Source organism: Cervus canadensis, chromosome 4, assembly GCF_019320065.1.
Source record: "Cervus canadensis isolate Bull #8, Minnesota chromosome 4, ASM1932006v1, whole genome shotgun sequence".
In the NCBI taxonomy this organism is placed as follows: domain Eukaryota; kingdom Metazoa; phylum Chordata; class Mammalia; order Artiodactyla; family Cervidae; genus Cervus; species Cervus canadensis.
The window spans coordinates 91,611,023-91,634,722 of NC_057389.1; the positions used below are offsets into that span (position 1 = coordinate 91,611,023).

The 23,700-nt window shown below is 45.3% G+C and overlaps 1 protein-coding gene across 10 annotated transcripts in view; it reads left to right on the forward strand.

Moving 5' to 3' along the window:
* The window catches only part of LOC122440402 (basic proline-rich protein-like), a 43,822-nt gene that overhangs the window by 974 nt on the left and 19,148 nt on the right, over positions 1 to 23,700 (forward strand). For 9 of the 10 annotated variants that reach the window (XR_006269099.1, XM_043466600.1, XM_043466597.1 and 6 more), the window contains exons 2-3: positions 6,020 to 6,144; positions 20,479 to 20,694. Coding sequence is in view for 1 of the 10 variants with exons in the window: in XM_043466615.1 (XP_043322550.1) it covers positions 6,020 to 6,062 (43 nt within the window). In the remaining 9 variants the exon portion in view is untranslated. Of the gene's footprint in view, positions 1 to 6,019; positions 6,145 to 7,144; positions 7,201 to 20,478; positions 20,695 to 23,700 lie in introns of those variants that run through there. The other variant, XM_043466615.1, reaches the window with a different exon arrangement.

The following is a 23,700-nucleotide window of genomic DNA, read 5'->3' on the forward strand; positions in this document are numbered from 1 at the left end:
TCCAAGGTCGTGCGTGAAGGCAGGAGGCGGACAGGCTGGGCCGGGGATGAGCAGAGCCGGCCTCTGTGCCAAGTGCAGGTCGATGAACCGCTTTGATCCCTATTCCGATGATGGCGTTGCCCGTTCGGCAAAGCCTGGCGGCAGAGACCGTGGCTACTTTGTCCGCAAAACTTACCTAGGGCTATTAGTTTAGCAGATATCTATTGACCTGCCCCAGGCTGAGGTGCTGTAGTACCGCAGAGAAATCTCAGTCTCTGTGGTGCTCATGGTTTAGTGGGAGAGGCAGGCGCGAGGCAAGAAAACTCTTGAATAAAATACACTGTTGAAATGGACTCGTGAAGTGTCGGGGAAGTTTTAAATGGGGCATCTAGGGAAAGACTCGCTGCGAAGACATTTGAGTCAAGACATGAAAGCAGTAAGAGAGTGTCTTTCCAAGTGTGAAGGCCCAGAGACTAGGAGGCTTCATCTCTTAAATTTTGAAAGCATCTCTGAGTCTGTATAGGTTGTTTCTAGCCCCACAACTGGACAAACGGTCCCCGGGGCCAAGTCCCACAGCCTGTGACTCCCTACCCCTGCTTCTCTCAGGCCTGCTCTTCCTCATTTTTCAGGTCTCAACTGACTCATCACCTCCCCTGGCCTTGCCTCCTCTTTGATCACCACCTCCTTTTCCTTCCTTTCACATTTCTTGGGTAACCCCTTTAATATCTGTCTCCCTAACCTCAATTTAAATGGCACAATGTTGTCAATTTTAGTCCCTAGTGAATACCCGATATCTAGTGTGGTGCCACCCTCTGCCACATACTAGATACCTTAAAAATATTTTTTTTTAATTGAAAATATATTAGCTTCTATGGAGTGTGTATCATCAGCTCTTTGGGCCTTTCCAAGCCCAAGGTGAGGCCCTTAGAGCATAGAGCAGCAGCTGATATCTTGGCCTGAAGCCAAAAAGATCTACATTGAAAACCTAACTCTTGTTAGTACCTGGGGGATGTCAGGCAAGTTTACTGGATGCATCCACACTTCTCTTTCTTCACCTGTAAAGTGGAAACAGTGACAGCACTCATCTGCAAAGGTTTGGTTATGAGGAATCCAGGAAAACAGGCCATGGAGAAGCTCTCAGTGCCTCAGCTTGTGATGTTGGATAATGGACAGGAAACGGGCACCTGGGGTCTGGATTTTGGCCTGTCTCATTCATTCAAGCAATATTTCTATAAAGTGCTTTCAACATCTTAAATGCTGAGCAGGAGACATCCCTGGTGGTCGAGTGGTTAAGAATCCACCTTGCACAAAAAAACAATACAACGTTGTAAAGCAGTTATCCTCCAATTAAAAATAAATTTTAAAAAAGAAAGAAAAAAAATTCCGCCTTGCAATGCAGGGGACGCAAGCAGGTTCGATCCCTGGTTGGGCCATTAAGAGCCCACATGCTGCAGAGCAAATAAGCCTGAGAGCCACAACTAGAGATTCCGTGCCCTGCAACAAAAGATCCTGCATGCTGCAACTAAGACCTGACCCGGCCAAAAAACCCAAAAACGCTGAGCTGGTCTTAGTCTCGCGGTGATGCACTGAGCAGGCAGGGTTCTGGCCCTTGGAGCAGACAGTCCATGAGTTCAGCTAACAGTCTCCCACGCCGATCACGCTAATAATACTTGATAGGAAAATCTAAGTGCATTGGAAGAAAAGCCCGGGGGTTGATGAGATCATAATATGGGGTCTTCCTGGGATTGAGAAGTCAGATCAAACTCTCCATATGCCAAGACCCAAAGGAGGAGGGCACTCGGTGGAGGAAACAGGATGTGCAAAGAGGGATGTCCTGAAGAGGGAAAGGAGCGTGGGAACAGAGGACAGCTCTTGTGGCTGTGTGGGGGGAGGTCTGCAGTAGCCAGGGAGGGGAGGGCTTCGTGGGCAATTAATATTCTTCAGACCTGGCACATTCCTGCCCCAGGGCCTTTGCGCATGTGCTTCTGACCCCTGCATGGCTGTGTCTCCCAGAGAGTGTCTGTAATGTTATAGATGCAACCTCCTACATCCCCAGGTGATTTTTCTCCATTGCACTTTTCCTGCACGCTGGAACATAAGCTTTGTGTCTGTCTCCAGCACCTAGCACAGCACCTAGTGACTGGCGCATGGAAAAGAAGCTGCAGGAGCGCTCTCCGGTGGCCCACACTGCCTCTCACACAAAATCAGAGTTTATGAGATGCTTGTTGAGGCCTCAGTAGTACACCTGTGGCATCTCAAATGCCACTAGGGAGATGCCTAGCGTGAAGTCACAGCTTTAGGCTCCACCCCTCATCTCCTGTGTCCAGGTCTCGGACACTCTTCCCATATACTGCCTGTTACAAAGATAGCTGCCCCTCCCGCCTTCCCCAGTGGGCCGGACAGGGCCAGACAGGGGCGTGAGGAGGCTGTGCGGCACAGTGATGCAAAGAGGGGTGTAGCAGTCCAGATGTTTGCAGCATCACTCCCCACACAGCACAAATACAATTCCCAGTTGGTCTTAGCAGTCTCAGAGTCTGCATTCACATCTACACCCTCTGGTATCTGTGGCCCTATTAGGTAGGAGCTTCCCATGTGGCTCAGAGGATGTGTCAGAGTTCTCTAGAGACACAGAATCAATAGGACGTTGGATATACATATACATGCACACATGCCCAGTCATGTCTGACTGCGACCCCATGGACTGTAGCTCGCCAGGCTCCTCTGTGCATGGGATTCTCCAGGCAAAAATACTGGAGTGGGTTGTCATTTCCTTCTCCAGGGGATCTTCCTGACCCAGGGATCAAACCCACATCTCCTGCACTGGCAGGTGAGTTCTTTACCACTTGAGCCACCTGGGAAATCCCAGATATATACACACACACACATACATACATCCTGTTGATTCTGTTTCACTGGAGAAATGAAGCATATATACATATGGAGAGAAAGAGAACACACACATATATATATTAATATATATTTATATAGATAAATGAGAAAGATGTTTATTTTAAGGAACTGGCTCACAGGACTGTTGTTGATCAGTTGCTCAGTCATGTCTGACTCTGTGACTCCATGGACTGCAGCACAGCAGGCTTCCCTGTCCTTCACTGTCTAACAGAGTTTGTTCAAACTCATGTCCTAGAGTCGTTGATGCCATCCAACCATCTCATCCTCTGCCACCCCCTTCTCATTTGACCTTCAGTCCTTCCCAGCATCCAGGGCTTTTAGGATCTGGCAAGTCCAAAGTTTGATCTGTAGGGCAGGCCAGTGGCTGGGAATTCAGGGAAGAGAGGATGCTGCAGTGTTTGAGTTTGAATTCCACAGGGCAGCAGGCTGGAAACTCAGGCAAGGTTTCTGTGCCACAGTCTTGAGACCTTCTTCTCGGGGAATCTTCAGTCTTTGCCTTATATGTGGTTGGATGAGGCCCATCCACACGATGGAGGGTCCACAGTTTGACTCAACATTGTGACTCCGATTTAAACATGAATCATATCTTGAAAAAAGTCTCCGCAGCAACATAGGAACTCGTGTTTAACCAAATGGCTGGGTGCCATGACCCAGCCAAACAGACACACAAGATGAACCATTACAGAGAAAATGGACTTCTCTCTTTTAACTCAACATCAAGGTCGTGAAATAAAATGCTCACCCACATCCAGTGGGTGAAAATGTGAAATGCTTACTCTTCTGTTGCCACAGTAAAGTGAATGCTGCCGTTGTTCATTGCTCAGTCGTGTCTGACTCTGCAACGTCATGGGCTGCAACACACCAGGCTTCCCTGGCCTTGACCATCTCCCAGAGTTTGCTAAGATTCATGTCAGGTCGGTGTTGCTATCTAACCATCTCATCCTTTGTCGCCCCCTTCTTTTCCTGCCCTCAATCTTTCCCAGCATCAAGGTCTTTTCCAGTGAGTCAGCTGTTTGCATCAGGTGGCCAAAGTATTGAAGCTTCAGCATCAGTCCTTCCAATGACTATCCAGGGTTGATTTCCTTTAGGAAATACTTTTTTGAGTAGATCTTCAGATCTTACTTAGGTATAAAACTGCTAATTTATTAACCAAACATATATTTATTCCTCAAACATGATCTACTGCCCTGAAAAATGAGCATCACAAGAAAACTGTTTACCCAAATCAACCAATGAGATGTGCTGTGCAGAAAACAAGAAGCCATCCTCCAAATTACAAACCCAGGGCAATAGATTTCTTTTAGCTGGAAGCCCAAGTTTTAAATCAGCTCAGCAGATGATCAAGAATATCGTGTTACACTTGCAGCAAACTATGTCACTTTCTGCAACTACAGGTCGAAACTAACTATCCACATTTTTCATAGTTTTGTAGGTGTTTTATAGGTATGTCTTATTTGGGGGGCTTCCCTGGTGGCTCAGCGGTAAGGAATCTGCCCCTAATGTGGGAGATGCAGGTTCGATCCCTGGGTTGGTCAGGAAGATCCTCTGGAGAAGGAAATGGCAACCCACTCCAATATTCATGCCTGGAGAATTCCATGGACAGAGGAGCCTGGTGGGCTACAGTCCATGGGGTTGCAAAGAGTCAGACATGACTGAAGCGACTTAGGGACTAAACAACAAATGAAGCAAAGCTGCAGATCACTTGCATTTTCTCGGATGTGTTGAAACTTGTATCCAGAGGAGGAAGGGAGAAGCTTAGGATAACGTTACAAGGAAAACAGGCTCCAACCATACAAAGTCACAGATGTAGAAAACACACTTATGATTACCAAGGGGGAAAGGGGAGGGAAAGGATAAATTAGGAGATTGGAATTGGCATATCCCCAGTACTATAAGATAGGTAACTAATACGAACCTACTGTATAGCACAGGGAACTCTATAATACTCTATACTCATACTCTATAATGACCTATATGGGAAAAGAATTTAAAAAGAGTGGATTTATATATATGTATAATTGAAACTTCATTGTATACCTGAAACTAACACAACATTGTAAATCAACTATAATCCAATAAAAATTAATTTTAAAAAAGATTCTTGTGTAATGGATTGGGTAGAAATTGTTACGCAGTGAACTGAGCAAAAGAAATTATTTTGTTGTTGCTTGAAAACTGTAAAGGAAAAAAAAGACCCCCGTGGCCTGCCATATTTGTTTGGGTTGTTTGGTCTCTCCTGCTCTTGTGTGAGTATGTGTGTGATGATACTCTCTGTGGCCTTCCTGGGTATTTACCCTGCAGAGTCAACAGGAGCCGCTGTGAGATCCGGTCAGTGCACTCAGTAATTGCAGCTTCCTCCTCCTTCCCAATCAGTAAGAGGGGACAGCCTAACTCTAATGGCATCACCCTCCGTCAACATCTGGAGAAACAATGCACAATATTCTGCAGTCTGCAGAACTCTCTGCCCTCAGCTTTATGCCACGAACTGTGTATCACATCCATTTATTTACCTTCGTCTGACTTCTGGTGTTTATGCAAATCTGGGCAAATGAACAGATGAGCAAGTTGAAGAAGATACATCTTGTAATATTTTGGGTTCCTTCTCTGTCGTAATCATACCTTAGTTGCTAGAAGAAAATTTGAAGGAGGGGACTTCCCTGGTGGTCCAGTGATTAGGACTCTGAGCTCCCAATGCAGGAGGCCCAGGTTCGATCCCTGGTCGGAGGACTAGATCCCACATGCTGCAACTAAGAGCTGGCGCAGCCAAATAAATTTTAAAAAGCAAAAGGAAAGCCGTCTTGCCTTCTGGGAGCTACAGTCATGTTGGAGGTGTTTATGTGTGCGTGCATGCTCAGTCGTATCTCACTCTTTGTGACCCTATGGACTGTAGCCCCCCCACGCTCCTCTGTCAGTGGAATCTTTCAGTCAAAAATACTGGACTGGGTTGCCATTTCCTTCCCTAGAACATCTTCCCAACCCAGAGATTGAACCCAAGTCTCTTGCATCTCCTGCATCGGCAGGCAGTTTCTGTACCACTGGGCCAGCTGGGAAGGAGTTCAATGTAAATGATTTTTTTTTAAGGAGACAATTCAATAAAAGTGATATAACCCATTGTTTAATTTATTTTCAGGTACTGTGCAACTCCTCTGCCCCCATGGAGGTTTCTGTTCTAAAGAAACGGACAAAGAAACATTAACCTGTGTGGTGAATCACCAAGAGGAGATTAGTTCAAATCACAGGCTTGGAGAATTTTCTGTAAGTTCTGAGACTCTTATCTGGTGGAGCTCTAGAAATTTTTTTCATAGAACATGTCCAGGGGGCTTCCCTGGTGGTCCAGTGGTTAAGAATCTGCCTGGCAGTGTAGGGGACACAGATTCAATCCCTGGTCTGGGAAGATCCCACATGCCTCAGGACAACTAAGCCTGTGCGCTCTAGAGCCCATGAGCCACAACAAGAGAAGCCACCGCAGTGAGAAGCCCGTGCACCGCAACTAGAGAAAACCCACATGCAGCAACAAAGCCCTCGCCCAATCAAAGATAAATAAATAAAAAAGTGCCCAAGGAATGAAAATTCCCTAGTGGTCCAGTGGTTAGTCCTCCACACTTTCATTGCTGAGGGCACGAGTTCAATCCTTAGTCAGGAAACTAAGATTTTGCAAGTCTTTCAGTGCAGCCAAGAAAAGAAGGTGCCCCAGGTGAGCCTTGCCACCTGTATGGTCTGTGAACAAGTGAGGGAGCAATCATTTCAGTGGCAAGTATCCACCAGATACTTATCCCACCTGCCTACCAATAGGAAAGGCGAGGGTGAGTCTGGTGAGTAATTTACAACTAGGGAAGCCACGTGATTAATTCAACGTGACCATTTTTTTAAACTCCAGATGTAAACGTGTACTAGAGGACACACTACTAGTGTGTCTATCAGAATCTTCTTGAGGGCCTGCGAACAGGCAGGGGGCCCCCACCCACAGAGCATCTGGTCAGCAGACCAGGGGCAGGGCCTGAGAACTGGCATTGCAAGCATGTCCCCTGCATTGGAGGGTGGATTCTTAACCACTGGACCACCAGGGAAGTCCACACCTGCTTACTTTAAATAAACCCTGAATGGCTCAGAAACAGGCCCTGGCTTTGTGACGTCACAGGCCCACAAGGCTCTGCCTTCTCCTGCCCACCCCACTCCCCACGGCAAATCTTCCCCTACCTGCTTGGGAACAGCAGCCCTGCACACCTAATGCAGGTCCCCTTTTGTCCTGTTCTAGCCTCTGAGGGCAGGAGGAGAAGGAGGCGACAGAGGATGAGATGGTTGGATGGCATCATCAACTCAATGGACATGAGTCTGAGCAAACTCCGAGAGACAGTGAAGGACAGGGAAGCCTGGCGTGCTGCAGTCCATGGGGTCGCAAAGAGTCAGACACGACTGAGTGACTGAACAACCCCAGCTTGAATGCCACCTCTCTGCCTCCCTCCCTGGCATCTTACAGGAGGACTTGGCCTAGATTTAGCTTCTATCCCCACCCCAGACTGGTTAGACACCCTTCCTCTGCTGGGAAAGATAGAGGCACAGGAGGGAATCCTTTTTCAAAGGTGTTGAAAGGATGAGCTTAGTAAGCCAAGCCACTGTTGAAGGACCAGAAATTAGTATGAGCAACAACAGCTAACACTTGCATAGCATTTCCTGGGTGCCAGCTGCTATCCTAAGCTGGAAATCTGTAAATTTAAATGTAGTGGAAATGCAAGTCGGTACCACCATCTTGGAAGACCATTTGGCAATTTCCTACAAAACCAAACATATCCTTGGACTTGCCTGGGGCACAAGTGGTTACAAATCCTCCTGCCAATGCAGAGTACACAGGTTCAATCCCTGGTCCGGGAAGATTCTACATGCTGCAGAGCAACTAAGCCTGAGTGCCACAACTACTGAAGCCCGCAAACCCTAGAGCCTGTGGCTCCTCAACAGAAGCCACCGCAATGAGAGGCCCGCACACCACAATTGGAGAGTAGCCCCCACCTGCTGCAACTAGAAAAAGCCCATGCAGCAACACAGACCCAGCACAACCAAAAATAAAATAAGTAAATAAAAGGAAAAGCTGTACTCTTATCATCTCGCAATCCTGCTCCACAGTATTTACCCAAATGTATTAAAAACGTAGGTCCACACAGAAACCTGCACACGAGTGTTTCTACCTGCTTTATTCATAATTGCCAAAATTTGGAGGCAGCCAAGATGCTCCTCGATAAATGAATGTATAAACAAACTGTGATAAATCCAGACAGTGGAATGTTAGCACTGCAGAGAAGTAAGACCAAACCAGGGAGACCGCTTGCCACTTCCCACAACTGTACTTCCGCTGCAGGGGCATGGTTTCGATCCCTGGCCTGGGAACTAAGATTCTGCATGCCTCGCAGCATGGCCAAAAAAATAGGGGACATGGAGGAACCTTAATTGCATATTTCTGAGTGAAAGAAGCCAGTCTGTAATGGCTATATACCGTGTGATTCTAATTCTATGACAATTCTGGAAGAGGCAAAACCGGAGAATGTAAAAGGAAACCCTCCCCCTGGGGTTGGGGGTGAGAGAGAGGTAGTGAAACCATTCTATATGATACAGTCAGTGATGGATACATGTCATTTGCCCAAACCCATAGAATGTGCAACACAGGGTTTTCCCTGATATAAACTGTGGGTGATGGCGATGTGTCAATGCAGGTATAGCAATTGCAGCAAAGGTACCACTCTGGTGGGGGCTGTTGACAGTGGGGGAGGCTGTGCATGTGAGGAGGGCAGGGGCGATAAGGAACTTGTACTGTTTTTTTCTGTACTTTCTGCTCACTTTTGCTGTGAACCTAAAACTGCCCTAAAAATTAAAGCCTATTTTTTAAAAATGGAAAATGCAACAATATGCGTGAACCCTAATGTGAACCATGGACTTTAGCCAATAGTAATGTATCCATATTGATTCAGTTGTAACCAATTTCAGTTGTAGAAAGTGTTTCACATTAATGCAAGATGTTAATGTTAAGGGAAACTGGAAACTATGGGATAGAGGGTTGATGGGGAGAGGAGATACATGGAAACTGTATACTATTTGCTCAATTTTTTGTCAACCTAAAAGTGCTCTAAAAAATAAAGTCTGGGGACTTCCCTGGTGGTCTAGTGGTTGAGAATCCCCCTTGCAGTGCGGGGGATGTGAGTTTGACCCCTGGTGTGTGCGCCCCAACTACTGAGCCCGCACGCCACAACTTGAGACTTAATGCACCGCAGTGAAGGATCCCACGTGACGCAGCTAAATATATCTTTGAAAAATAAAGTCTGTTCATCTAAAACCTGTACATCCATATCCATATATGTACCTAACCCTCACTGCATCTCCTACCATTGCCCCCACGTTATAGTGGGAACTGAGGCAGAGAAAAGGTTAATAATCTACCCAAGGTCAACACTGTCCTTACAGAGCTGGCCCGGTCACAGTCAGGTTGATGGACTCTGGTAGCCATGCCTTCAACCACTGCGGCCAGTGATGGGAGCAAAAGAAAATGCAGGCTAGCGGTGGGGCAGGAGTCAGCTGCCTGCAGGTGACAGAGCCAGAGAGGGAAGGGGAACCCCAGTGGCCAGTATCACCTGTGCTAGTGGTCCATGACTGAGAGAGCTTGGGTTGGTTTATTTAGATCTCATCTCACCTCTGTGATCCAGGTTTCCCAGAGAAACAGAGCCAATGGGATGTGTACATGGATGGAAAGAGGTTTGATGTGGACTGAATTGTGTCCCCCAAAATTCACATGTTGAAGCTGTTACTCCTACTGTGACTATATTTGGAAGAGGGCCTAGAAGGAGGTGATTAAGGTTAAATGAGGTTATGAGGGTGGGGCTCTGATATGATAGGATTGGTGTGCTTGTAAGAGCAGACACCAGACAACAGTCTTATTCTCTGTCTCTCCCCTCTCCCTCCATCTCCATCTCTAAGTCTGCCATGTGAGCATACAGCAAGGAGGTGGCCATCTACAAGCCAAGAGGGGAGCCCTCTCTAGAAACTGAATTTTCTGGCACCTTGATCTTGGGATGTCTCAGCATCTAGAACTGTGAAAAAAATGTTTTTCTGTTTTTGAGGCCACCTAGATTATGATATGTTGGTACGGCAGCCTGAGTAGACTAATACAAGATTGATTTTAAGGAATTGGCTCAAGTGATCAAGGAGAAGGAGCATGCATGCTCAGTCATGTCTGACTCTTTTGTGACCCCATAGACTGTAACCCACCAGTCTCTTCTGTCCATGGGATTTCCCAGGCAAGAGAGATTGGGGTGGGTTGCCATTTCTTCCTCCAGGGTATCTTCCTGACCCAGGATAGAAACCCCCCTCTCCTGCAATGACAGACGGATTCTTGACCACTGAGCCACCTGGGAAGCCCAAGTGATTAAGGAAACTGGCAAATCCAGCATCTGCAAGATGGGTCATCAGTCTGGAGACCCAGAAAGAGCTGATACTGCAGTTCCGCTCCCAAGGCAATCTGCCAGCAGAATCCCCTATTGCTTGGGGGAGTTAGTCTTTTGGCCTAGTCATACGTTCAGCTGATTATGCAAGACCCACCTGCATTATGAAGAGCAGTCTGCTTTGCTCAGAGTCTATTGATTTAAATGTGAATCTCATCCAAAAACACCCTCACAGGAACATCCAGGATAGCGTTTGACCACATGACTGGGCACCTCAGCCCAATCAAATTGACACATAACATTAGCCATCAATCACCAACCAAAACAGACTAGAAACAGGTGAACACCAGGACATACATACACTTGCTCCTTGGGAAAAAAGCTATGACCAACCTAGACGGCGTATTAAAAGGCTGAGACATTATAAAGCAGGCCTAGGTGTGACAGAACCAGGTGGCGCTCTCACCTGGCCCCCCCTCCATCTGCCTCCTCTTTGCCTCTCCCACGCCATCTTCTCCCTTTCTTCCACTGACCTCATTCTGCCGTGCAAATTAAGCCGGGGCGTGGCATCCGCCAGACTGTGGTAGAACAGGTTGTCCAACACTGAACTGGAGAAACAAAGGCCATCTCTGCTCTGCCCAAGCGGGGCCTCCTCCAACATGACCTGCACATAAGCACCTGTCAGCAGGGGGCCCCTGGGAAAGGCATGGAGGGGTGGGCCGTCAGCCGAGCTGCTTCTCCTCGGGAAGGGCTTCACTGTCTTGGGCTCCCCTGGATTTTCTCCCCAGGACTTCTCACTAGGTCTTTTTCTTTTTTTTTTCCAACTTTTTATTTTGTATTGGAGTATAGCCGATCAACAATGTTGTGATAGTTTCAGGTCCAGTTTCAGCAAAGGGACTTAGCCAAACATACACATGTGTCCATTCCTCCCCAGACTCCGTTCCCATCCAGGCTACCACATAACACTGAGCAGAGATCCATGTGCTATATAGTAGGACATTGTTGGTTATCCATTTTGAATATAGCGCTGTGTACAGGTCCATCCCAAACTCCCTAACTATCCCTTCCCCCCATTTTTTGCCCTGCCCCCGCAACTGTAAGTTCATTCTCTTAAGTCTGTGAGTCTCTTTCTGTAAATAAGTTCATTTGTGTCATTTCTTTTTAGACTCCATGTATAAGGCATGTCAGATATTTCTCCTCTGTCTGACTGACTTCACTCAGTAGGACAGACTCTAGGTCCATCTGTATTGCTGCAGATGGCATTATTTGCCATCCCACCATCTCACCCTCTGTTGCCCCCTTCTGCTCCTGCCCACAATCTCTCCCAGCATCAGGGTCTTTTCCAGTGAGTGGTCTCCTCTCATCAGGTGGCCAAAGGATTGGAGCTTCAGCTCCAGAGTCAGTCTTTCCAATGAATATCCAGGACTGATTTCCTTTAAGGCTGACTGGTTTGATCTCCTTGCTGTTCAGGGGACCCTCAAGAGTCTTCTCCAGCACCACAACTAGGGCAAGGTGAAGACAGCATTTCTTAAATGGCACTGATGAACCTGTTTGCAGGGCAAGAATAGAGATGCAGACATAGAGAACAGATGCATAGGCACAGAAGGGGAAGGTGAGGCGGGGACAAATTAAGAGAGTAGTGCTGAAACACATCCGTTACCATGTGTGAAACAGGTATCGAGTGAGAAGTTGCTCTCTGGGCACAGGGAGCACAGGTGGGTGCTCTGTGACGACCTAGAGGAGAGGAATGGGGTCGGGGGAAGATCAGGAGGAAGGGGGTATATGTACACTTAACGGCTGGTTCACGTTGCTATATGGCAGAAGCCAACACAACATTGTAAAGCAAAATTATCCTCCATTTAAAAAAAAAAAAAAAAGACAGCATTTCTTGCAATCGGAGCCTCTGGAATCTACTTAGGCTGGAAGGATTAGCCTCAGTTGCTACACTGACCTCAGCTGAAGTCCCGACTGCGGCCCACAAGGCCCTGTACCCTCAACTCCACCAGTCCCCGCCACTCATGCTCTCCAGGCTCACCAGCCTCCTCACCATCCCTCCAGCCTGCTGGGCACGGTCCTGCCACAGGGCCTTTGCACCTGCTATCTGTCTGCCTGGAGCAATCTCTCGCCAGAAATCACTGCTCTTCCCTCAGTTCCTTTATTGACTTTTTTAATTTTTATTTTTGGCTGCTGTGTGCTGCAGGAAGGATCTTAGTTCCCCAGAGACTGAACCTTCACCCCCTGCAGTGGAAGCAGGGCATCTTACCCACTGGACTGCCAGAGAAGTCCCTCCCTCACTTCCTTTAGACTTTTGCTCCAGTCCCAACGTCTCCGATCACCCTTTTGGGTATTTCAGCCCCTCTGTCAGCACTTAGCTCTCCCAGCCCCACTTCTCGATAGCACTTACCACTTTCTAATGCACTCTCTGATTTCCTTATTTACTGTGTCAGTAGTATATTTAGGGACTTCCCTGGTGGTGGTACAGTGGATAAGACTCCACATTCCCAATGCAGGGGGACTGGGTTCGATCCCTTGTCGGGAAACTATATCCCACATGCTGCAACAAAGATCCAGTGCAGCCAAACAGATAAATAATTTTTTTAATAAATAAAAAAAATTTTAAAGAATATATTAACTACACCAACTGTCATCTCCTCTGTCCTTTGTGCTCCCCCACCCCTCCCACTCTCATTTGAGCTCCATGAGAGCAATGGTCTTTGAGTTGTTCATTGACTTATCCCATGTGTCTGTAATATTAATAGTTGCTGGTGTGTAGTAGGTCCTCAGCAAACCCTAAATAAATTAATTCATCTGAACTATGAATGGGCTTCCCAGGTGACTCAGTGGTAAAGAATCTCCTTGCCAATGGAGGACACACATGTTCAATCCCTGGGTCGGGAAGATCCCCTGGAGGAGGAAATGGCAACCACTCCAGTATCCTTGCCTGGAGAATCCCTTGGACAGAGGAGCCTGGTGGGCTACAGTCCATGCGTTTTGCACGAGCCATGGATAGGACCCTTTGCTTTAGAATTTGAAAGGTGTTTACTGAGTGAGAAGAAAGACCAAAATATGAGTGATTTTTAATTATTTTTAAGGTAGTACTTTACATTTAAAAACAGTAATAGGGATTTCCCTGGCAGTCCAGTGGTTAGAACTTCACACTTTCACTGCCGAGAGCCCAGGTTCAATCCCTGGTCCAGGCACAAGGATCCCACAAGCCACACAATGTGGCAAAAAAAAAAAAAAAGCACAAAATTAAATTAAATTGAAACACAATAATAACAGCCTTGTTTGTCCATCCACAGCAGCTCCAACCCTCCAGGTGTTCAAGCCAAAATTCTCAGTGTCTTCCTCACCACCTCACTTTCTCTCACCCTCACATCCTGTTCATCTGGAATTGCTCATTAGTTCTACATTCAAATTGTGTTCCTTGATATTGTGACTAATAGTAAGAACAATATATTTGGTCTTCATCCCCGTTGCTGGCACAGAGCTCCTAAAACCCTCGGCACTTCCTAGACGGTAAAAGCAGTAAAGATGTCTTGACAGTGGTAACAAGTGCCTTTCTACACACCTGAGTTTATGTTAATGAGGACTTTTGGAAAGCACCCAAGCATGGGAGCTGGTTGTCCGGGGAAGCAAGCCTGTGATGAGAAAGTTGGAACTTTTGGTTCCTAACCCCCACACCAGCCTCCAGGGAAGGGAGAGGCTAGAGTTTGAATCCATCACCATCTACCAGTGATTTCTTCCATCCTGCATATGTGATGAAACCTCCAGAAAAACCCAAAAGGATGGGATTCCGAGAGCTTCCAGATTGCCAAATCCCCAACTCAGAAGCTCCTGTGTTCAGGACCTCGCCTTGTCCATCTGGTCATCCAACTGTTGATTCAGATCCTTTCATAACCTTTGTAGCAAACCAGTAATCTAGGAAGTAACATGTTCCTCTGAGTTCTGTGAGCCGCTCTAGCAAAATAATTGAACCCAAGGAGGGGTCGTGGGCACCTCTGATTTACAGCCAGTCGGTCAGAAGCACAAGGACAACCTGAACTTGCGGTTGGTATCAAAGGGACTGGGAGGCGGTCTCGTTGACCAGAGACCTTAACCTGGTCTGATGCTGCCCCAGGTGGGGAGTGGGGAGCAGTGTGGATCTTGTCCTCAAGACACGTGGTTGTGTGTTTGACCTGCCCTCAGTCCCGCTACCCCCAGGGACTAGTACAGAGGCGTGCTTCTGTTTCACCCCCATCAAAAGCAATGCCAGGGTTGGGGCAGTTTCCCGGTGGCATCTGGCAAAAGCTATAAAGACATCGAGGGACTTCCCTGGTAGTTCAGTGGCTCAGACTTCTGAGCTCCCAATGGAGAGGGCCCAAGTTCAATCTCTGGCCAGGGAACTAGATCCCACATGCCGCAGGAGTTCCCGTGCCACAGCTAAAGATCCTGCATCTTGGGACTTCCCTGGCAGTTCAGTGGTTAAGAATCCGCCTTGCAATGCAGGGGACTTGAGTTCAATCCTAAGACTCTGCTCTTCCACTGCAGAGCGGACAGGTTCAATCCCTAGGGAATTATGATCCCACATGCCGAGGAGCAACTAAGCCCACGGGCCACAACTGCAGAGTCTGTGCACCACAACTAAGATCTGACAGCCAAATAAGTAAGTGTTAAAAATTAAAAATGCTTTATATTTTTAAAAAAAGATCCCACATGCTGCAACAAAGATCCTGTGTGCCACAACTAAGACCCAGTGTGGCCAAATAAATAAATAATATTTTTTAAAAAGACACCTCGGGCAAGAGATGGCAGAAAGGGTGAGCAACAGACTGAAGGGAATATGGAATGAAAATGGCCCACTAGGAAAAAAAAATCTATCAAACACCAAAGAAGACAGTAGTGAAGGAATTAAGATCAGCAACAACAAAAAAAACCATATAGGTCATATAGAAAAAAATGGCAAATATTTCTCCAGCATTGACCATGGCAGTGACACTGGAGAATTAACATCGAGAAGTTTCTGATGTCCTCAGGGATTCATTATCCTCCAGACACATCCATCCGCAATATTCACAGAGATTATTGCCAACCTAGAAGGCACACTCAGGTTTCAGTGTTCAGAGTTTCTCAGGGGTTTCATTCGGTAGGAATCACTGATTGAATCCTTACATGATCGGATCATTGCCCAAGTGGCTCAGTCTCCTGCTCCCGTCCCCACCTACCCTCCTTGGAGGTCAGGCTAATATCCTGTGACTCCAGGCCTAACTATCTAATTACGTGTTTGGTCTTTCTGGTTCGAACAACACCCACCCTGAGTCATCGAGTTAGCATAAACGATCCAGGGGTCCACCATGAGTCACTGAGTTAGCATAAACTATCAAGTGTGTTCTGTCTAACATCATACGCAAAAATGAACTTGGAATGAATTAAAAACCTGAATGTAAGGCCAGATACTGTAAAACTCCTAGAGGAAAACCTAGGCAGAACACTCCGACATAAATCTCAGCAATATTTTTTTTGATCCATCTCCTAGATGAATGGAAATAAAAACAAAAATGAACAAATGGGACCTAGTTAAACTTAAAAGCTTTTGCACAGCAAAGGAAACCATAAACAAAATGAAAACAGTCTACAGAATGGGAGAAAATATTTGCAAGTGATGCTACTAGCAAGGGATTAATTTCCAAAATAAACAAATAGTTCATGCAGCTCTACATCAAAAAAGCAACTCAATCAAAACATGGGCAGAAGCTCTAAATGGATGTTTCTCCAAAGAAGACAGACGGATGGGCAACAGGCACATGAAAAGATGTTCAATATCACTAATTATTAGAGGACTGCAAATCAAAACTATAATGAGATATTACCTCACATGTGTCAGAATGGCCATCGTCAAAAAGTCTACAAATAATAAATGCTGGAGTGGATGTGGAGAAAAATGAACTCTCCTATAGGTGGGAATGTAGGTTGGTTTCAGCCACTATGGAGAACAGTATGGATGTTCCTTAAAAAAATTAAGAATAGAGTTGCTATGTAATCCTGCAATCCTGGACATATATCAGAGCAAACTTTAATTCAAAAAGATAACTGCACCCCACTGTTCATAGCAGCACTGTTCACAACAGCCAAGACATGGAAGCAACCTAAATGTCCATCAAAAGATGAATAAATAAACATGTGGTATATATATATATATATACAAAGGAATACTACTCAGTCATTAAAAAAATGAAATAATACCATTTGTAGCAACATAGATGGACCTGGATATTATCATATTAAGTGAACTAAGACAAAGAAAGACAAATATCTGATATCACTTATTGTGGAATCTTAAAAAATGATACAGATGAGCTTATTTACATAAGAGAAACAGACTCATGGGTATAGAAAATAAATGTACAGTTGTTAATGTTATTCAGTTGCTAAGTCATGTCTGATTCTTTGCCGCCCCATGGACTCAGCACGCCAGGCTTCCCTGTCCTTCGCTATCTCCTGGAGTTTGCTCAAATTCATGTCCATTGAGTGGGTGATGCTATCCAATCATCTCATCCTCTGCCAGCCGCCTCCTCATTTTGCCTTTAAACTTTCCCAGCATCAGGGTCTTTTCCAATGAGTCGACTCTTCCCATCAGGTGGCCAAAGTATTGGAGCTTCAGCTTCAGCATCAATCCTTCCAATGAATATTCAGGGTTAATTTCCTTTAGGATTGACTGGTTTGATCTTGCAGTCCAAGAGACTCTCAAGAGTCTTCTCCAGCACCATAGTTTGAAAGCATCAATTCTTTGGCACTCAGATTCTTTATGGTCCAACTCTCACATCCACCCATGACTGCTGAAAAAACCATAGCTTTGACCATACAGACCTTTGTTAGCAAAGTGATGTCTCTGTTTTTCAATATGCTTTCTAGGTTTGTCATAGCTTTCCTTCCAAGAAGCAAGTGTCTTTTAATTTCATGGCTGCAGTCACTGTCCACAGTGATTTGGGAACCCAGGAAAATAAAATTTGTCACTGCTTCCACTTTTTCCCCTTCTGCTTGCCATGAAGTGGTGGGACTGGATGCCATAATCTTATTTTTTTTTTTAAGGATGAATTTCAAGCCAACTTTTTCATCCTCCTCTTTCACCTTCACCAAGAGGCTTTTCAATTTCTCTTTACTTTCTGCCATTAGAGTGGTATAATTTGTATATCTGAGGTTGTTGATATTTCTCCAAGCAATCTTGATTCCAGCTTGTGATTCATCCAGCCCAACATTTCACATGATGTACTCTGTATATAAGTTAAATAAGCAGGGTGACAATATACAGCCTTGACGTACTCCTTTCCCAATTTTGAACCAGTCCGTTGTTCCATATCCGGTTTTAACTGTTGCTTCTTGACCTGCATACAGATTTCTCAGGAGGCAGGTAAGGTGGTTTGGTATTCCCATGTCTTTTAAGAATTTTCCATAGTTCGATGTGATCCACACTGACAGAAGCTTTCGAATAGTCAATAAAACAGAAGTAGATGTTTTTTCTGGAATTCTGTTGTTTCCTCTATGATCCAAGGAATGTAGGCAATTTGATCTCTGGTTCTACTGCTTTTTCTAAACCCAGTTTATACATCTGGAAGTTCTCAGTTCAAGTACTACTGAAGCCTAACTTGAAGAATTTTGATCATTACCTTGCTAGCATGTGAAATAAGCACAATTGTAGGGTATTCTGAACATTCTTTGGCATTGTCCTTCTTTGAGATTGAAATGAAAATTGACCTTTTCCAGTCCTGTGGCCACTGCTGAGTTTTCCAAATTTGCTGGCATTCTGAGTGCAGCACTTTAACAGCATCATCTTTTAGGATTTTATATAATTGTGAATAAATCTAAATGCATGTTGAGGGAACTTCCCTGGTGATCCAGTGCATTTCCACTTCAGGGGCACAGGTTTGGTCCCTGGTCGGAGAACTAAGATCCCACATGCCATGCTGCACAGCCAAATGGTCAAATAACAATTAAAAAACAATTAGAAACTAAAAAGAAGAATTTTTTAAGAAAAGTTTAAAAATAATAAAAAAAAGAATGACAAGAAAATAATATAAAAAATAAAAATGTAAAGAAAAGATTCAAAAAGGAAAAAACAATAATAAATGCATGTTGAATTTTTTGAAACACTAGTAATAATGTGAAGTATTTCTGAAGTTGAAAATAAAAAGTCTAGAACTTTAAAATTAGTATGGTGGCTGCAGTTGAGCAGATATCTCTGCAGTATAGAAGACCGACCAGGTCCCTGATGTCTGTGTGTCCGGCTGGGGACGTGACGTGAAAAAGCTGAATGAACAAACCCCTCGGCAACCTCCCCTCTGCAGCACGTGCTCTGAAGGCGGGGTGTATAGCAAGGAGCCGGAAACTGGGAAGGTGTACGTGGCTAGAAAGATGCTGCAGGTGACGCCTGAAGAGGGAGCTGGCCTTAAGACAAAGAGTGGGGACAGTGGGAACTGGAGAGACAGAGCCAGTGGGTGAGCACAGCTGACTCCTGCATCAATAAGATTTGCAGCTTCCAGGGGATCGTGTTTCAGAAGTGGTTTTGCAGCTGCCATCCCGTCTCCCTAGCAGCTGAACCTGTGTGTCCAGGTGCACTGGGCCCAGCCCAAGTGTGTGAAGATCTGCTATTCTTTTTTGTTTTATTTTTTTCTGGCTGCATTACCGAGCACCTGGGAATCTTAGTTCCCTGAACAGAGATTGAACCCACACCCACTGCAGTGGAAGTGCAGAGTCTTAACCCCTGGACCACCAGGGAAGTCCGTATTTTTGTTTTTTTGTGTTTTTCAAATATGTATTCATTTATTTATCTTACTTGACTGTGTTGGGTCTTAGTTGCATCATGCGGGATCTTTTGTTGTGGCATGTGGGCTCTGGAGCCTGTAGGCTCAGGAGTCACATGTGGGACCTTAGTTCCCAAACCAGGAAGTGAACCCAATCCCCCTGCGGTGGAAGTGCAGAGCCTTACCCACTGGACCACTGGGGAAGTCCCTATTTTTTTTTTAATATTTTTTGAATTTATTTATAGATATTATTTTTGGCTGTCCTGGGTCTTCGTTGTTCCTCAGACGTTTTTCTAGTTGTGGAGAGCAGAAGCTACTAGTTGCAGGGCTTGGGCTCCTCATTGCCGTGGCTTCTTTCGTTATGGAGCACAGGCTCTAGGGCACATGGACTTCGGTAGTCGTGGCTCCCAGGCTTTAGACCACAGGCTCAGTAGCTGTGGTACATGGGCTTAGTTGTTCTGCAGCATGTGCATGCCCACATTCTAAGCAGCGTTATTCACAATGGTGCAGCCAAATAAATAAAAAATTTTTTAAAGAAAATGATAAATCCCATGAGGGCAGGACTGGAACTCTTTGCTGCCTCCCAGTGCCAGAGATTTTATTGGATGCAGAGTGGAGAATATTTTTTTAAAAAAGATCTTCTTCCAGTATTGAGGCACTTGGTGTATTGTCAAGGATCAGGCTGTGAATGTGCCTCTGATGAAGGCTTGGGTCCTCAGTATGCATCAGCTGGCCGCTAACATAGCTGCTGTCCATAGTGAATTCTCTTCCTCTGAAGATGATGAACCACTGCAATGGACAGAATGCATCCCCCCCAAATTCATGTGTTAAGTTGCTAACACCTAAGATGCTGGTATTAGGGGGCGGGGCCTTTGGGAAGGGGTTAAGTCAGGAGGGTGGATCCCCCATGAGTGGAATTAGTGCCCTTGTAAAAGAGACCCCAAAGAATTGATGCTACCAAACTGTGGTGCTGGAGAAGACTCTTGAGAGTCCCTTGGACTGCAAGGAGATCAAACCACTCAATCCTAAAGGAAATTGAAAAAAAGAAAAAATATATATATAAAGGAAATTGACCCTGAATATCCATTAGAAAGACTGATGCTGAGGTGAACTTTTTTGTTCTTTTTCTTTCTTCTTTTGTGTTTGTGCTCTAAGACAAAGGCGACAAACATCTCTGCTTTATCAGGCTGTGGATCTGTAACAAACCTTCATCAGAGGGTGAACTGGAAGATTTTCCTGATAACCTCTCTGACGATTTTGCAGATTGCATCTTCACAGTGGTTCCAGGAGATATTCATGGACTGTAGAAACGCAGACTATCACAGAATTTGTAGCAGTCACATGTCCTTGGAGCTGCTGGCATATTAATTTCTTCTCACCCTTTTTGCCAGGATGATAGCTAGAATGATTGCTGCTCAGAGGACCAGGCCCAGCTGTCTCCATGGTAACATTATACCTTACCAGTGTCGCTCACATTGCTCCAAGAACACGGTTCGTAGGATCAGTCCCAGTCATCGCCATGGTAACATCGTACCCTACCAGCATCACCTTCATCTCCCCAAGAACGTGGTTGCACAGGGACCAAGGCAGACCTGCAAGGGAAAAAGGTACCTTCACAGTTTGAATCTCCATTTAAACAACCTCTGTCTCTGTAGATCAAGTTCACTAGGTTTTAAGAGCAGAAAATTTCTTAATAGATCTCAACTGTTTTGCAAGCTGGCATTTCAAAGCAGAGCTTCACAGAAGAATGGCCTGAAATCCTACAGGTGAAAGTATCTTCCAGCGACCACATGCTGGAGTAGAACAGCCTCCGAGCTCTGGTATCAAGAGTAGAGACAATTAGGAATCTTGCTTTTTGAAAAAGATGTAGCATTTTGATGGCAGAAAACCTAAATATAATCTATGGCTATTGGGACCTCGCGCTCCCCTGCTGGCTCAGTGATAAAGAATCTGCCTGCCAATGCAGGAGATGCAGGTTCGGTCCCTGGGTCGGGAAGATCCCCTAGAGAAGGAAATGACAACCTACTCCAGTATTCTTGCCTGGGAAATCCCATGGACAGAAGAGCCTGGTGGATACAGTCGCAAGGAGTCGGACACGAATGAGGGCTGCCCTGGGTCTTAGTTGAGGTATGAGAGCTTCTAACTCCGATGGCTTCTCTTGTTGTAGAGTATGGGCTCTAAGTGCATGGGCTTCACTACTTGCAGCTTGCGAGCTCAGTAGTACTGGCACACGGACTTAGTTGCTTCATGTCATGTCAAATCTTCCTGGACCTGGGATGTAACCCATGTCCTCTACATTGTAAGGCGATTCTTAACCCCTGGACCACCAGGGAAATCTTGAGGTTAATGTATTTGAACATTTATTGGTTGATGCTTTTTGACGCATGACGTCTGAAGATGTGATTCTGTGACACCAACAACTGAAAAACAGTGGGATAGAGCCGTGAAGAGGTGGTCTTGTGTGTTATTGACATTAAGCTGTCATGAATCCAAATTTGAGTATTATAACTTTAGGATGTTGAATGCAATCCCCATGGTAACCACAAAGAAAATGGCTATAGAATATACACAAAAGGAAATAGGAGAGGCATTTAAATGTTTCACTAAAAAAATTAAACACAAAAGAAAACGTAATGCAGGAAATGAAAGACAAAAGAGCTGTAAGGTATATAGAAAACAATTATCAGTGTGACAGAAGTAAGTCCTTCTTTATCAGTAGTTGTTAAGAATAAAGGAATTTCTAGGACTTCCCTGGTGGTCCAGAGGCTAAGACTCCTCACTCCCAATGCAGGGGGCCCCAGGTTGATCCCTGGTTGGGGAGCTAAATCAGCAACTAAGAGTTCAAATGTCACAGCTATAAAGACTCCACATGCCCCAGCTAAGATCAAAGATCCAACATGCCACAACTAAGACCTGCCACAGCCAAATATATAAATAATAAGAAAAAATTTTTAATGAATGATGAAACTTCTGACATTTGCTATGACATGAACAAACCTAGAGGACATGATACTCGGTGAAATAAGCCAGACATGAAAGGACAAATACTGTAAGATTTCTCTTAAGGGGAGGTCCCTAGATTCACAGAGACAGAAAGTAGGTAGGTGGGGGCCAGTGACTGGGGGAGGGGGATGGGGAGTGACTGTTTAAAGGGGACAGAGTTTCACTTTGGGAAGATGAAAAGAGTTCTGGAGGTGGATGGTGGGGAGGGTTGCACGACAGTGTGAATGTACTTACTGTCACCGAACTATATACTTAAAAATGGTTAACACAGTAGATTTTATGTTATGTATATTTTGCTGCAAGATCAAACCAGTCAATCCCAAAGGAAATCAACCCTGAATATCCATTGAAATGACTGATGCTGAAGTTGAAGCTCCAATATTTTGTCCACCTGATGCAAACAGCCGATTAATTAGTAAAGACTTTGATGCTGGGCAAAATTGAGGGCAAAAGGAGAAGGTTGCGGCAGAGGATGAGATGGTTAGATACCATCACCGACTCAATGGACATGAATTTGAGCAAGCTCTGGGAGACAGCAGAGGACAGGGGAGTTGGCGTGCTGCAGTACATGGGGTCGCAAAGAGTCAGACATGATTTAGTAACTGAACAACAACAAAAGTTTTACCATAATAAAATTTTTAAATAAAAGAAGAAATGAGCCGTTTATCTTTAATGAAGACAGTGTTTCAGTTTCACAAGATAAGAAGAGTTCTGGAGATGGATAGTTGACTATGGCCACACAACAATGTAACTGTATGTACCCTATACCACTGAACGGGACACTTAAAAATGATTACAATGTAAATGTCATGTATGTGTGAGTGTGTGCCTGAGTGTGTGCTCAGCCGCTTCAGTCATGTCCAACTCTTTGCGACCCTATGGCCCGCCAGACTCCTCTGTCCACGGGATTCTCCAGGCAAGGATTCTGGAGTGGGTTGCCACACCCTCCTCCAGGGGATCTTCTTGACCCAGGGATCGAACCCACGTCTCCTGCGTCTCCTGCACTTGCAGATGGATTCTTTACTCACTGAGCAACCTAGGAAGCCCAAATGTTATGTATATTTCACCACAATTAACAAAAGAGCATATTGAAAAACGAAAAGAAGAAAAAGAGCTATCAAACCATGAAAAGACATGGAGGTACCTTAAGTGCCCATATACTTCATAAAAGGAGGCAGTCAGAAAACACTGTATACCATATGACTCCAACCATAGGACATTCTGGTACCAGGCTCTTCTGTCCGTGGGATTTCCCATGGAAGGATACTGGGTTGCCATTTTCTTCTCCAACAGAGATGTAAAACCTCAGTAGTTGCCAGGAGGTTGGACAGAGGGAGAAACAGGTGGAGGCCTGGGGATTTTTAGGGCAATGGAACTCTTCTGTACAATACTGGGTGGATAGTCATCATTATTTTTCAAAAGTCATAGAACTGCACAACACCAAGAGTGAGACCCACTCTAAATTATGGGCTTTAACTAATAATGCATCAATCTTGCTGTTGTTCAATAGCTCAGTTGTGTCCGACTCTTTGTGACCCCTTGGACTACAGCACGCCAGGCTTCCCTGTTCTCTACTATCTCCCGGAGTTTGCTCAAACTCACGTCCATTG